This window comes from Polypterus senegalus, chromosome 6, assembly GCF_016835505.1.
Source record: "Polypterus senegalus isolate Bchr_013 chromosome 6, ASM1683550v1, whole genome shotgun sequence".
NCBI lineage: Eukaryota > Metazoa > Chordata > Cladistia > Polypteriformes > Polypteridae > Polypterus > Polypterus senegalus.
In genome coordinates, this window is record NC_053159.1 from 103,477,946 (window position 1) to 103,494,065 (window position 16,120).

Sequence of the window (16,120 nt, forward strand, 5' to 3'; positions counted from 1 at the left end):
AATTGTTTTGTCTTTGATATGAGTGTTGTTGTCATATATATATATATATATTATTGCTCACAAAAATTAAAGGAACACTTTAAAGAAACACATTAGATACATCAGATCTCAATATGAAGTTGGATATCTATACAAATAACGACAGGGCAATGTCTTAGGAACAAAAGGATGCCAAGTCTTTTAATGGAAATAAAAGTTTTCTGCCTACAGAGGGCTCAATTGTGTAGACACCCTAAAATCAGAGTGAAATGAAGATGTGGCAGGCTAGTCCATTTTTTCAAAAACTTAATTTCTGCTACTCAAAATGCTTTTCAGTATCTTGTGTGGCCCCCACGAGCTTGTATGCACGCTTGACAACGTCGGGGCATGCTCCTAATGAGACGACGGATGGTGTCTTGTGGCATTTCCTCCCAGATCTGTATGAGGGCATCCCTGAGCTGTTGTACAGTCTGAAGAGCAACCTGGCGGCGCCTAATGGACCGAAACATAATGTCCCACAGATGTTCTATTGGGTTTAAGTCAGGGGATCGTGAAGGCCATTCAATTGTTTCAATTCCTTCATCCTCCAGGTACTGCCTGCATACTCTTGCCACATGAGGCCGGGCATTGTCGTGCATTAGGAGGAAACCAGGACCTACTGCACCAGCGTAGGGTCTGACAATGGGTTCAAGGATTTCATCTCGATACCTTATGGCAGTCAGAGCACCATTTCCTACGCAGTAGATGTCTGTGGGTCCCTCCATGGATATGCCTCCCCAGACCATCACTGACCCACCACCAAACCTGTCATGTTGAACGACGTTGCAGGCAGCATATCGTTCTCCTTGTCTTCTCCAGACTCTTTCACGTCTATCACAGCTGCTCAGGGTGAACCTGCTCTCGCCTGTAAAAAGTACAGGGCGCCAGTGGCGGACTTGCCAATTCTGGTGTTCTTGAGCAAATGCCAGTCGAGCTCCACGGTGCTGGGCAGTGAGCACAGGGCCCACTACAGGACGTCGGGCCCTCAGGCCATCTTCATGAAGTCTGTTCCTGATTGTTTGGGTAGAGATATTCACACCAGTGGCCCTCTGGAGGTCATTCTGTAGGGCACGAGCAGTGCTCAGCCTGTTCCGCCTTGCACAAAGGAGCAGGTATCGGTCCTGCTGATGGGTTGAGGACCTTCTACGGCCCTGTCCAGCTCTCCGAGAATAACAGCCAGTCTCCTGAAATCTCCTCCATGTTCTGGAGATTGTGCTGGGAGACACATTAAACCTTCTTGCTGCAGCACGTGTGGATGTGCCATCCTGGAGAAGTTGGACAACCTGTGCAACTTCTGTAGGGTTAAGGAATCGCCTCATACTGCCAGTAGAGATGATTACTCAAGCCAAAACTAGCACGAGTGGAAAACCAGCCAAAAAAGATCAAGAGGGAGAAACTTGAAATGACCTCCACATGTAAAACCAGTCCTGTTTTGAGGGTTTTCTAATTGTTGCCACTTTTTGGTTTGTTTCAGTTACAATAGTATTTGCAGGACTTGTGTTGAAGTGACATTCGGCATCTGTCAAGCGTTGTAAGCATGCAGCCGGATTCATCGATAACTTTGCATCCAGCTTTTGAGAGTTTAAACATTAATAAACATCAAAGTGTCCACTACTGAAATTGTCACCTGTGAATCTAAGATGTTTAAGAGGAATTGGCGGTTGTCCAAAGGTATAACAACCGAACAACTCAGCGGCAGCCATTAACTCACATGAAGAAGCATAGGTGAAGGGCTTAAGCATTTCACTCTTATAGTGCCCCTGTGTAGTATAATTATCTCCTGTACTGTCATCAGTCCACACCTTGAACCTGTCCCAGTCATTCAATACATAAGACACAATGTTCCTCCGGATATCAAGATTGAGCCTGATATGGCCGTGCAATATGTAACACAGAGAATGGAAAAGGCAGGTGGCATCTCCGGGCATGGAAACCACTCAGTAAATGACAGTTCTTAGATTGATGGTGATCACATCGATAGACATCTCACCACCCAAATCGCTACTTGTTAATCTAAGATGTTTAACAGACATTCCCGGTATTAACTTATGGATTTGCCTGCGAGTATTTAGAAACAGCATGTCTATTAACTTGTGGATTTTTCTGTGAGTATTTGGCGGCAGTGTCACAAAGTTATTTCCGTCTAGCTGCGTCAGCTTGGATTGCTGCTGACGGACGGCCTTATATGGGCAGGCAGTCAATTACGTGGGAGGTGTGGTGATGGAGTATGCAACTTTGCTTCACACGGCGACCGAGCTGCAGGCTATGGACGTATATATGTACGTAAGTAGGATTCAGTTATGACCGTTACGCGTAGAATTTTGAAATTAAACCTGTTTAACCTTTGTAAGTAACTTGTAAGGAATGAGCCTGCCAAATTTCAGCCTTCTACCTACACGGGAAGTTGGAGAATTAATGATGACTGAGTCAGTCAGTCAGTGAGGGCTTTGCCTTTTATTAGTATAGATTTTGCAAACCGGAATTCTAAAATTAATGTTCATGTTTATTGACCTTCCTATTGTGAAACACTGAAAATGTCATTATCTATTATATCATGAGTATTCTGAATTTTTCTCTTCTCATAAAAAATACTGTTGAAGAACTGCATTAAGGCCAACCTTTTAGAGAGTTTTTAATTACATTTTAATAATTTAAGAGGATTGTGCTGCATATCAAACAAATATTTAAGTATCTGATTCGGGGGAGAAAGACTTGCTATTAACATACAGCAGCTAGATTCCACAGAAAATAAATGTAAATGCCGCTTCACTCCAAAATACTTATTAAATATTACTTTATAGTGTTATTTTACAGAGAAACCACACAACACAAGCTTATGCACATAAAAGCTCTGCAGGGTCTCCTGCTGTATATAGGGCTAACAGATTGTTAATGCTTAAATTATGCTGGAGCTCCCAGGAAGAATATCATTGCATAGTAACAGTATCAAAAAATAAATAAATAAAAACCACTCATCACACCATTTTACAGAGCTCATTAGATTTGGTTCTAAATATGTGAAGCTTAAAAAGGCACAAACACTTCTGTACTATATATGAAGCATTATTTCAAAACATATAGTGCTCAAATGGGAATTTAAGCAAACGTTTTGCTCAAGAAAACTGGCGCTAGATAACTCAGACTCAGTTTTAGGGATTGTTTTTACAAATGAGCGCTTGAAATCAGGGTTGTTATGTGATTTTTACATTTTAAAATATTATCATTTCATGATATTTATTAGTCATACCTTCTTAGTTAAAGCCTTGGGTAGGGTGCCAAACTGTGGTGGGTCTGCAGTTCTGACTACTGCATTGTTAATGTCAGAAGGAACAGATTCTGTTCTTCTAATCTTTGGTACTGCGGGATGAAAAAGAGTTACATGATTATTAAAAAGTATATTCACTTTCAAATTCAAACTGATTGTCACTTGACTATAGCACAATGGCATTCCTACTTTCACAGCAATAGTATAATATCTACAAAAAAACATGAATACATAAGAGACAATGAATAAAACATATATAAGAAACCCTCATGCAGTTGAATGGCTGTTTAGTAACCTTATGACCTGAAGTAATAGCATTAGTATCATCAACTGTAACACCTGTCCCTGTATCTAGTGGTGTAAGTGCATATGAATTCTTTAGAGAAGGAAGCTGTCTACCAGTAATATTTGTTGCCAAATTTACCACCCAGTGTAGTACTTTGCGGTTCTGAGTAAAGCAGGTGTAGTATCACAATATTGTATAGCCAGAGAGGATGGGCTGTGCTGTGCACCTATAGAAGCACATGATCATATATGGACAAATCTGATATTTGCACAGACATCTGAAAAAGTAAAGGTGCTGGTCTTGATGAGAGCCAAGATGTGTTGTGCCTCTTTAGGTTGTCAATTATGGTGACTCTAAGAAATATAAAGATTCTGACCCTCGCCACTGCACCTCCTTCAATGTAGGTGGGTATGTGATCTAACCAGTTCTTTGGTGCTAAATGCTGAGCTACAGTATATATATATACTGTATATATATATATATATATATATATATATATATATATATATATATATATACTGCTCAAAAGAATTAAAGGAACATTTTTAATCAGAGTATAGCATACAGTCAATGAAACTTATGGGATATTAATCTGGTCAGTTATGTAGCAGAGGGGGTTGTTAATCAGTTTCAGCTGCTGTGGTGTTAATGAAATTAACAACAGATGCACTAGAGGGGCAACAATGAGATGACCCCAAAACAGGAATGGTTTAACAGGTGGAGGCCACTGACATTTTTCCCTCCTCATTTTTCTGACTGTTTCTTCACTAGTTTTGCATTTGGCTACAGTCAGTGTCACTACTGGTAGCATGAGGCGATACCTGGACCCTGCAGAGGTTGCACAGGTAGTCCAACTTCTCCAGGATGGCACATCAATACGTGTCATTGCCAGAAGGTTTGCTGTGTCTCCCTGCACAGTCTCAAGGGCATGGAGGAGATTCTAGGAGACAAGCAGTTACTCTAGGAGAGCTGGAGAGGGCCATAGAAGGTCCATAACCCATCAGCAGGACCAGTATCTGCTCCTTTGGGCAGGAGGAACAGGATGAGCACTGCCAGAGCCCTACAAAATGACCTCCAGCAGGCCACTGGTGTGAATGTCTCTGACCAAACAACCAGAAAGACTTCATGAGGGTGACCCAAGGGCCCCATGTCCTCTAATGGGCCCTGAGCTCACTGCCCAGCAGCATGCAGCTCGATTGGCATTCGCCATAGAATACCAGAATTGGCAGATGCACCACTGGTGCCCTGTGCTTTTTACAGATGAGAGCAGGTTCACCCTGAGCACGTGACAGAAGTGAAAGGGTCTGGAGAAGCAATGGAGAACATTATGCTGCCTGTAACATCATTCAGCATGAGCAGTTTGGTGGTGGGTTAATGATTGTCTGGAGAGGCATATCCATGGAGGGTCACACAGACCGCTACAGGCTTGACAAAGGCACCTTGGCTGCCATTAAGTATCAGGATGAAATCCTTAGACCCATTGTCAGACCCTATGCTGGTACAGTGGCTCCTGGTGCACGACAATTCCTGGCCTCATGTGGTAAGAGTATGCAGGCAGTTCCTGGAGGATGAAGGAATTGATACCATTGAATGGCCACCACACTTTCCTGACCTAAATCCAATAGAACACCTCTGGGACATTATGTTTGGTCCATCCAATGCCACCAGGTTGCACCTCAGACTGTCCAGGAGCTCAGTGATGCCCTGGGCCAGATCTGGGAGGAGATCCCCCACAACACCATCTGTCATCTCATTAGAAGCATGTACCGATGTTGTCAGGCATGTATACAAGAACACAAGGGCCATACAAAGTGCTGCGTACAATTTTGAGTTGCTGCAATTAAATTTTGGCAAAATGGACTAGCCTGCCACATAATTTTTCACTTTGATTTTTGGGGTGTCTTTGAATTCAGGGCTCTGTAGGTTGATCATTTTCATTTCCATCAAATGATGTGGCATCCTTTCGTTCCTAACACATTACCCAGTCTTTATCAGTATAGATATCCAGGAGGATTTCTTTTCCCATTGAGATCTGATGTGTTTTCAAAGTGTTCCTTTAATTTTTTGGAGTAGTTTATTTATATGTATATATACAGTATATATATATATGTATATATATATATATATATATAGTTCTCTTGCATATCAGTATCAGGATTTGCCAGTATGGAATGAAGTGCAAGGAATATATGGACCAGTTGTGACAATATGCAAAGTAGAGGTCGACCAGACTATCTGAAATATTGGGTTTAATGTGTCCCACTACTTATCTAACAAAGCTCTTAATCACAATGGGAGTGCCATCACTTGGTAAACATTAAGATCATCTGACAATAATCAAGAATTACACAATTGTTAAACATTAACTAGCTTAAATAGGATTACTTACATGGGATAATGGATATTCCACATGACTGTGCATCCTTAGTACACCTGTTATGGCACTTGAATCTGGAAAAAGATAAATAACTAAAAACAGTTTCTTCTCCTAACATTTTGTTTATCTACTCAAATTACAGTTCACAGCAATGGATAAAGTGCAGATATTAGCCCTGCACACAATATCATTTTACACTTAAGCAATTAAACTGTTTCTAATGGGAATAGCTGTGTATTTATGTACTATAAGAAGGAACAGAAAACTGTACAAGTCAGACTCCAGTCTAGACAGTAATGTTCTGATCCAATGTTTTAGTTTCGTAAATGTAATTACTGTAGTTCATATGTTAGTAAATGTAAATACCTAAAGACAATGTCAAGATAATAAAGTATTAATAGCAGCTCTGCCATTGTAAATGAATACTCTTACAAACGTGGTACATAATGTAAAAATCATATGTTAGAAACAGGTTCATTTTTTTTTTTTATACGCACAGCACAATAAAACTGGCTAACTAGAAAACCTAATAGCGAAACTGTACATTTAATTCAGTGGATGTAATTAAAAATTTCATTTCATTTACCCAAGTTTCTTTAACATCAAAGACTGTAATGTACTGGAATATAACAAGCTTGGGAACAACATGTCATCACAGTTATCCAAGCAACAAAGTCTGGTGTGAAATTGTGTCTGTCTGCCTATAGCTGACTCTGTCATGTCTTGCTACCAACAGCTGTTCTTACTTAAAACTGTCAACATTAAAATGATAGAGGAAACTCTTATCTAGTAACTTACTTGCAGTGTTTGCATTTGACTCCAAAGATCATATTCTTGTGACAAACCTGACAAAGCTGTGACAGCCAGGATTTGGTTGAAAACCTTAACAAGAGAAGAAAATCAGCTTTTTCTTTTTGCACAAATATAAGGTAAATTATTTAGCTTTTGTTCAGATAATACTGTGTACCCAGCTTCATAATTAAATGCTGGGGCTACAAAAAACTGTATTACAGGGTTTTAATTGACTTGTCACATCAAGTATTAACATGCAAATAATCTGTTTAATTTTTTTCTTAAATTCTTTTAAACAGAATCTGGGAGAACAGAAAGAAAAGTGCCCTAATGCTTGATTACTTTACTAATTGTACAGTTTTAAATACTACAGTCATAGACGGCCTGATTTATCGTACCATGTGCACATAAAAAATTATTCACTAAAAATTTTCTATTCAGTAACTGAAAATAAATACTGCTTAAAATCAACATGAAATATTAAGACTGTACCACATGAACTGGAGAGTAAAACATATATTTAGGATATTTTAATTTAAACAAACTATTGAAAGCTACATTTGTAACAATACAGTTTTCAGATCAGGTTTATGAGAAAATCAGTATGTCATGCTTGTGTCTTGAGATTTATGTCTACATTAGCACATGGAGGAAACATTAACTTGATAAAAAAAAAAACTGACTTTACAATTTAATGGACAATACAAATAAATTCAACTTTCAAATGTCAAAATCTCCACATACATTATTTTTCCAAATGTTTCCCTTCTTTTTTACATTTGTTCCAATTTTAAAGCTATGTTTAACAAATCAAACTTGTCTATTAAAGGGTAATCAATTATTTCAGAACAGCATAAAAGAGGCTTTGTTTTCAAGGTGCTTGTGTAACTTACCAGATTATGTTATTGGTCCGCCCTTATAGAAATGCAGAATTAGTCATTAAAGCAGTCTGTCCTTAACTGCTGTAATTACTCTGCACTTGGAGACATCCTTTGTGCTTCTACTACATTAATCACATTTTTATCATGATACAGTGATCCCTCGCTATATCACGCTTCGACTTTCGCGGCTTCACTCTATCGCGATTTTTTTCTCATACACGCTTACGTCACTACGCATGCGCTTTCTGAGAAGAGAACTTTTATCTAAGCCCTACGATGGCTCCTAAACGTGCTGCTTTTTCTAAGCCTTCTGACAATAAAACTAAGCGCCGGAGTAAGATGCTTACTATCCAGGAGAAGGTGAAACTCTTGGATATGATTAAAGATGGCAATACCCTACAAAAGCCTCCTCACGCATATGAAAAGACAGTGCCAGCAACCGCCTATCAAGATGTTCTTCAGCCATGCACCCAGACACCCACTGCCTAGTACTTCTTCACTGAAGACCAACAACGCACCTGCTGAAGATACTGCACCACCTCTGAAGACTCTCCTAAAGCGTTCGGGATTGTCCTTCCGTCCCGTGAGTGCAAAGCGTAGCGGTATTCCGCTTATTACAGACTTACTACTTGCGGCTTGAGGTACGGCGCCGATGTGAGCAGAGTTCTGGTGCTGTCATCGTTCCCTTGCTTTTGTGCGTGATGCGCTGGAAAAATAGACAAAATTATGTCTCTGGAAATAATTAATGTTGATGGAGTACAAATGCCTCACCGCGTAGTAAATATCAAGGGAGATGGTGCTTGCTTATTCTCATCTATAGCTTATTTAGTGCCTGAAACTCCGTCTTTAGCGGTATAGATTCGGGCTGACATTGTACGACTTTGGACAGGCACTTGAGGGGATAAAAAAAATACTTAGATTTTTGGGAGATGTTATGAATGGGCACTTTGATGTTCTCATTCCCTACACTTACATGCCTGATGTACACATGGAGCGCACAAAAATTGAGGATAAAAGTCGGTACAAAGCGACGTGATGTGAGCAGAGTTCTGGTGCTCTCATCGTTCCCTTGCTTTTGTGCGCAATGCACTGGAAAAATAGACAAAATTATGTCTCTGGAAGTAATTAATGTTGATGGAGTACAAATGCCTCACCGCGTAGTAAATATCAGGGGAGATGGTGCTTGCTTATTCTCATCTATAGCTTATTTAGTGCATGAAAATCTGTCTTTAGCGGTACAGATTCGGGCTGACATTGTACAACTTTGGACAGGCACTTGAGGGGATAAAAAAAAAACTTAGATTTTCGGGAGATGTTATGAATGGGCACTTTGATGTTCTCATTCCCTGCACTTACATGCCTGATGTACACATGGAGCGCACAAAAATTGAGGATAAAAGTCGGTCGCCTTAAAATGCGAGTGCGCCTAGTAATATGATATTTGTAATGTCTAATATGTCTTATTTTCTCTTATTTTGTCTAATATATTGGGTAATACGAGTGTAATGGTGACTAAAGGGTGTTATTTCATGTCTAGAGGGCTCTAATAATGTTAAAAAACGTATTTAGAAGGTCGTAAACAGGTTTTCTATACTCTAACTGCGAAAATATTTGATTTATAGATAAAGAATCCTACTTCACGAAAATTCATTTATCACGGTAGAGTCTGGAATGGATTAACTGTGATAAACGAGGGTTCACTGTACTTATAAAAATTACTTTGGTTTCTAAACCCAGCAAATGACACAAATTTAGTAGTATTGTTTTAATTTTCAGCAAGGAAGTATGCTGTTTTAACAGCCCTGCTGATTGAATGTCTCTGTGATTCTGTGCTTCCATTAATACATTTATAAGTCATATCAGAGGAAAGATCTGCCTTATGCTTCCGTTGAGCTATATGAATATTTAACCAATGATGAAGTTTTGATACTTTAAATACATTTTTAAAAGGTACTCTAGTACTAGGGTGTTGTACCGTGTTAGCCATTATGAACGTAGTGAGAAGTCAAGCAAAATAACAACTTTTATTGACTAACTAAAAACATTACAATATGCAAGCTTTCGAGGAAACTCAGGCCACTTCTTCAGGAAAGATGGACTGATAGACCAAATAGAGAGAAAAATTGGTTGCTGGCAATTGTCATCTATCTGAAGTTTGTTTTTTCAATCAATCTCTTTAAAAAGGCATTGTCATTATGCAGATATGTATTATGTTATTGTCATTTTCTACTTCTCCCTCATGCTAATCCCTTTTCTAGGGGGTCAGTTGCCTTAATCAGTTTCTCCCATTTTGGTCTATCCTTCACATCCACCTCCCTGAATCTCTTCACTTGTTATCCATCAACACAGCCCAGTCTCACACCACTGAGAACACTCTACCACCAACTTGCACCTTTTCTCCCTCATTCCACCCCCTCCCCCCAACCATGTTGTGAATGGCCTTCTTCAGACTCTCTCAGTGATCTATTCCTCGTTTCGCCTAAAAACATGCCCGTACCACCTCAATATAGTTTCTCTAATTCTCAAACTGATCTTTTCCACTCCTTCCCTTTTTCTAAACTGCTAATCTTCTTATATAATACGCTACCGTGGCTGTTCGTTTGTCTGTCCAAAATTTTAAATCCCCTATAGCTTGCAAACCGTTTCACCTATTGACTTGAAATTTGGTACACATATACTACGTGACGTCTACTATCCGCTTTTGAGGTTATGATTTTTATTACTCTTTTTATTTTTATCTTATTTTATTGTAGAATCAACTCTTGGCATCGTGCAGCAAGGCAGCCATGCAGCGCATGTGTATCGGCGCCGTTCTCATTCCCTACCACCTTCGCGGTCACTTCCCCTACCTCTTCATATCTTTAATCATTCTTGAGGCAGATTGAAGACTTAAGTGCCAGCTTAAGTGAAAAATTTAAGAAAATGTACTAAGTTAATTGCAACACAAAAACTAACTTAATCAGTTTTAACGCAGAAAGATGCATACGAAAGAAGAGAAGCAGCGGGCCACTAGGGTGGAGAAAAGAAGTGCTGCTCAGGAAGCAGGAAGGGCGTCAATCTTTGAGCAAACGAATGCTAAACAGAGACAGAGAAAGAGTATGAAAACTAGGAATGCTCAAGTCAAGTGTATTCACTGCATGTTATCATGCAGTACACTGTTACTGGTTCCTCATAATTCCTCAGTCTCTCCCTTCACAAGATCCTCAAGGCACATAGAAACTGGAAAATAGCAGCTTGCTTAATTAAAAAGGCTTGGGCAAAAAACTGAAGCAACTGGGGGTGCAGAAGACTGAACATTGACAGCCACTGCCCTATGCCAACACTACCCTTATTACTGTTAAATAGTTTTTTATCTTGATTTTGTTTGATATCCTCTTATCACACACTACCCCTAAACCTCCTGCTATTTCATCCATGATGACTTTATTCTCTCACCTATTTTCATTTCACACACACCCCCCCCCACCACCACCTTTTGGATTATAACTAACCCTAAGTCTACCTTCTAAAGATCACATTATAATCCCCTTTGACTGAAATTAAGCAAAAATTTTTCATAACTATTTTTGTCATGGATTTCATTGATGACGTTAACACTGTTCTTTAGGAATTCTGTTAGCAGCAAGTGTTCAACTGTAATAAATAATAATGATAAAATATGAGGCGTGTGTAATACTTCTATCACTAAATGTAACTTCCCTAAGTCAAATGAAAACATCTGTTTCATACTAATATACATAATATCTTATAATGCATTTTTGTAACTTGCTTTAAAATGACATAATTACATACAAGCTATTGACACATAGATTCCCTAGTATACTGACTGAATGGAAAACAAGAGATATTTAAGGCCAAGTTACCTGTGAGTGACCTCCAGCCTAATATCTCTCCGCAGTGTCTGTGGTGATCCTTGATGGACCTTTAATTCATCTTAAAAAAGATGAGATAGAAAAAGAATAGTAGTTAAAATGCAAGATGTGCCAGAGTGTCCTAAAATACAAGATTTTTTTCTTTAAATAAAACAGTGTCTGAAGTGGTGGAACATTAGCAGGGGCGGGAAAGAAGAACTAATAGTATAGAACAGCTTCAATTTTTTTAAGGACTTGATACAGCTGAGTAATCAAAAATTTGCTCAGATTTGTCTGCCTTGTAAATTTTTTGAATAACTGGTTACTTTTTGTCCCTTCAGTTTTGTCTATTCATCATTTCATTAATGAAGGTAGGCAGTGCTTCTTTGTAGAAAAACATTAAATGAAAAGCGTCAAGGCTTCCAGGTTCATTCCCATCTCTAACTCACTATATGACACAAAGTTGGTAACTTTGAATGGTCCACTCATAAAAACAAGTGAATTATTATAACTGTATAAAGTAGAAACATACTGACTGTATTTTCAGAACACAACTAACACACTCATTAGATTTGTTTTTTTTTTCCAAATCCAATGTTTTGTTTGACTACTTATGCTTACATTCATATCCAAGCTATAGTTAATCCCTACAATTACTCATGCAGTGCCCTGAAAGAATTAGAAAATACATATAAATAACAGCCTTGGCATATTGCATCATGTTAATGCCAATAGTTTGACTCAACTATAAATGTAACCAAACATGTTAGATTAAAACTATAAGGGTTCTCTTTTGTTCTTTCACATTTCAATTTAACACTGCAGATATGAACACTTGTCAGTTTTTTGGCCATTTTAGTAGACACCGTATTTCTTCCAGTTTGGTATTATTTCAGTAACAACCATTTAATTTTGATTGCATTTAGGCCCAGAACTTCCTTGTCACATCTGGATGCCAATTATATGATTTATATCATTGGAATGCTGACTGTAACTCAAGACAACAATTACATAAATACCCACAATGTGGTCATCAAAGTTAGCACTGCCAGGCAAATATTGTGAACAAGTTAAGGAGTTAATGGAGCTCAAAGATCCTCCAGGTAGCATTAGAGAGGACGAAGAAGAATCACTGCAAATGTAGATAATGTTTTCTTACCATATCTGCAAAAAAAAAAAAAAACAAAAACAAACATATATATTAGTAATTCAAGAAACCAATATTGTAACCCAACATAAATGAGATCTCTACATAGTTAGTTGAGTAGTGAGATTTAATCTTCAAAGTATCTGGATTAGTGTTGGCTCATATTTTTTTTTATAATTTTGTTTTCACATCCTAGTTATTAACATTTACACACTGTTTCAGCTACAGTACCTTCTATATTAAATATCTTCTATATTAAACAGCTAAACACACACATTATTTCTAGATAATGTAAGACTTTTTTGTAGATTTTATTTAAAGAAGTTAACATTCCATGCAATAAACACTTATATTAACAGCAAAGAAAGTAATACTACATACAATGAAGTCAAACTTAACAAACCTAAAGTCAACCCCTGCCAGAGAGAAAGATAGGAGAGTCAAAAAGAAAAGCAATTCTTTTAAAAAAAAAAGGGAGAATATCCTTTCTCCCAATTTAAAAGCTTAATCTAAAATTTTATCAATTAGGTCTTTCTGGGAATATAAAGAAGTACTGCAAGATTTTATTTCTATTGCAGACGAGGCTTCTGCATGTTCATTAATTGGTGTTGATTTCCAAGTCCTTATAGCTTGTATATTAGCTGCCCAGTAATAAAATTTATAGTTAGGTAGCGCCATGTCCTCTTCTGCTTTAGGTCATTATAGAGTCGTCCTGTGGATGAGTGGATGTTTCGAATTCCAAATAAATGAGGTTATAATTGCATCAAATTTCTTAAAGAATGAATTGTTAATGTATATAGGATGCTCTAAAATAGACAAAAGAAGCTTAGGAAGGGTGTTCATCTTGACAATGTCGATTCTCCCTGCTAGTGTAAGATGGAGGGTAAACCATCTGTTCACATCTTCTTTAACATTTTACATGCAGATAGAAAAATTTTGTTGAAAAAGATCTTTATATTTACTTGTGCTGTTTGCCCCTATGTATTTAAACTGACCTGCTAAAATAAATGGAAAGGTGTCCCTTCTAATATTGTGTGCAAGAGATTTCACTGGAAAATGTACTTTTGTTCAATTCTGCTAGAGCATTAAGGACTGCTGGTACAGTTTGTGGGTCTGATAAAAACTGTACCATGTCATATGCATATAATAACATTTTCTGTTCAAGTCTTCTCTGGTTATCCCTTTTATCTAGGACGAATTTCCAAAGTAAATGGCCAATGGCTCAATAGTGATTACAAAGAGCAACGGTGATAGGGTGCATCCTTGTTGAGTACCACATTCTAGTTTGAAGCAGATTAAAATAATGTTGTTGATACAGACAGAGGCTTCTCGACAATAACTTATGACTTTCTATCATATATTATTTCTCATTGTCTTTGTTGTATTCACCATGTGTTATTTCTTATTACATTAATACACCACCACTCACAGTAGTCTAATAGAAGAAGAGAACATGTATGCTTACATCAGCAATAACAAAAAAGGTCTTTTAAATTGCTGTGTATATGGAATATGATATCATTTCAGTATCATTTTGCTGCCTAAACATACCTTGAGAACAAGAGAGGCATATGCTGTGAAAATGTGAGTTCTGTAATATTAAAGTAGATGTACTTGGTAAATTTTAAAGCCTTTGTTTTGCATTTGGACTCTTGTCCCATTGACCAACTGTAAAAACATTTTCTGAGAGTCTTAAGTAAACAGTGTCTACTAAATATACATTCATTAAACAAGGCAAGTGATTAATACAAGAGAGAACATGCCACAGATGTGAAAAGACAAACTTTGACTTCATAAATGCTTAAACTATCCTTTATTACTTTGTTAATTGTTACCCAGTCTGATAAACGTTTATTGAAATATACTATATTAGTAGCCAGGTTTACAAAATTATGTCAGATGAGCTACTAATTATTCATATTAGTTATTTTTGTCCATTGAATGGTAACACGCCATTCAAGATTCCTATATTACTGCTCTTTTCGCAATGCAGACTGAAGGATGATTTACACTTCAGATATTCAATGTTGTGCAGTCTATGGAACCATGTTCACAATTAGTGTCCAATTTACAATGAAAAGAGATTATTGTCTTGCAGCACAGTACTTGGAATAAGTCTGCTCACAGAAATATGCATGTTTGGTGTGTGAGAATAGTTATGAGTAATTAGTGCAGTTATGGTCAGTCCAGGTCAATGGCGAATCCCTATTTAGTACCCAGGCTAAACAAAAACAAAGCCCGATTACTTATGTGCAACACCTTGAAAACAATATAATGAATGCCATTTTCAAGGAATTCTGAAATAATAGATTAATCTTCATCTGATAAGTTTGATTTCGCCCAAGCAGCATTAAAGTTGGAACAAATATAAAAGATTTTGGGAAAGATTTTGAACTTTAAATCATCGGGTGTTTGTGAAATTTGAATTCATGTGACTTGCCATTTTGATTTGAAAAATATGTTGTTATAAAAGCAGATTTAAATAGTTTATGTAAATTAAAATATACAGATTTTTTTTTATTTTTCCATTAATGGGGCATGGATATTGTAATCCTTGAATTTTTATTTTTAAGTATGGGTTTAAACTAGTGCTGGGTGGTATACCGGTTCATGCCAAAAAACGTTTTTTATTTTTGTTATGATAAGGATTTTTCTTATACCGCAACACCGGTTTACATAGCCTAAACAACATTCGGAATGTGGAGCAGCGGGAAACTGTTTAAGGGGGACCTTTTTCATTGCTGCACCGCTAAACACAAATGCAACGGAGTACATGCGGTAGTGGAGGTATTTCACAGTGAAAATGGACAGAGAACATTTCGAAACTGAAGCTGTAGCAGACAATAAAGTTGAACATAATGATACAGAAGAACTTATGCCAAAAAAAGGAGCCGTGTCTGTTGTCAGGAGATACTTTGGATTTAAAAGGTCGGATGTGGACCATTATGTTCAAATGTGTGAATATTGTTTCTATACTACTGGATAATACTGCATGCCAAGATGTACTTGCTTTATTATTTTCAATACTGTGAAATACACCTGGGTACTGTGTAATAGTGCGACATGATGCTGACTTTAGTATTGACATTTCCACTTTAATCTCGACACTTATGATGAGAATAAAGTTGACATTTCTACTATATTTTCACCATTTATGTTGAGATTAAAGTCGACATGTTGATTTTATTCTCGTTATTTGTCATTAAAGTAGAACACTGTAAACTAAACTTCATCTTAAAATGAATATTTAATTGTGAATTTCCCCTTGGGATTAATAAAGTATCTATCTAATTTACTAGATTTTCTCAAACCCTGTCATAAGTTACATAGCACATTAAATTCTTTGTGTTAAGTGTTCCCCAAGCCATGTTAATCACTATGTGCTTCTTAAACTGACTTCCTCTTGCTCTAAGAGGAGGCACAGGTAGCGATCACCACACAGAATACATTCATTTCATGATATTCCTGCTCTCTGAACATTTAGAATGCTAAGATAAATACAC

The 16,120-nt window shown here is 37.4% G+C and overlaps 1 protein-coding gene across 2 annotated transcripts in view; it reads right to left on the reverse strand.

Annotated features, from left to right (window-relative positions):
• LOC120531347 (kinase suppressor of Ras 1-like) overlaps positions 1-16,120 on the reverse strand; it is a 205,869-nt gene that overhangs the window by 49,916 nt on the left and 139,833 nt on the right. For both annotated transcript variants that reach the window (XM_039756660.1, XM_039756661.1), the window contains exons 5-9: positions 12,630-12,634; positions 11,483-11,552; positions 6,745-6,828; positions 5,959-6,020; positions 3,266-3,375 (exon numbers count right to left, since the gene is read on the reverse strand). In XM_039756660.1, the coding sequence (XP_039612594.1) occupies positions 3,266-3,375; positions 5,959-6,020; positions 6,745-6,828; positions 11,483-11,552; positions 12,630-12,634 (331 nt within the window). The remainder of the gene's footprint in view (positions 1-3,265; positions 3,376-5,958; positions 6,021-6,744; positions 6,829-11,482; positions 11,553-12,629; positions 12,635-16,120) is intronic.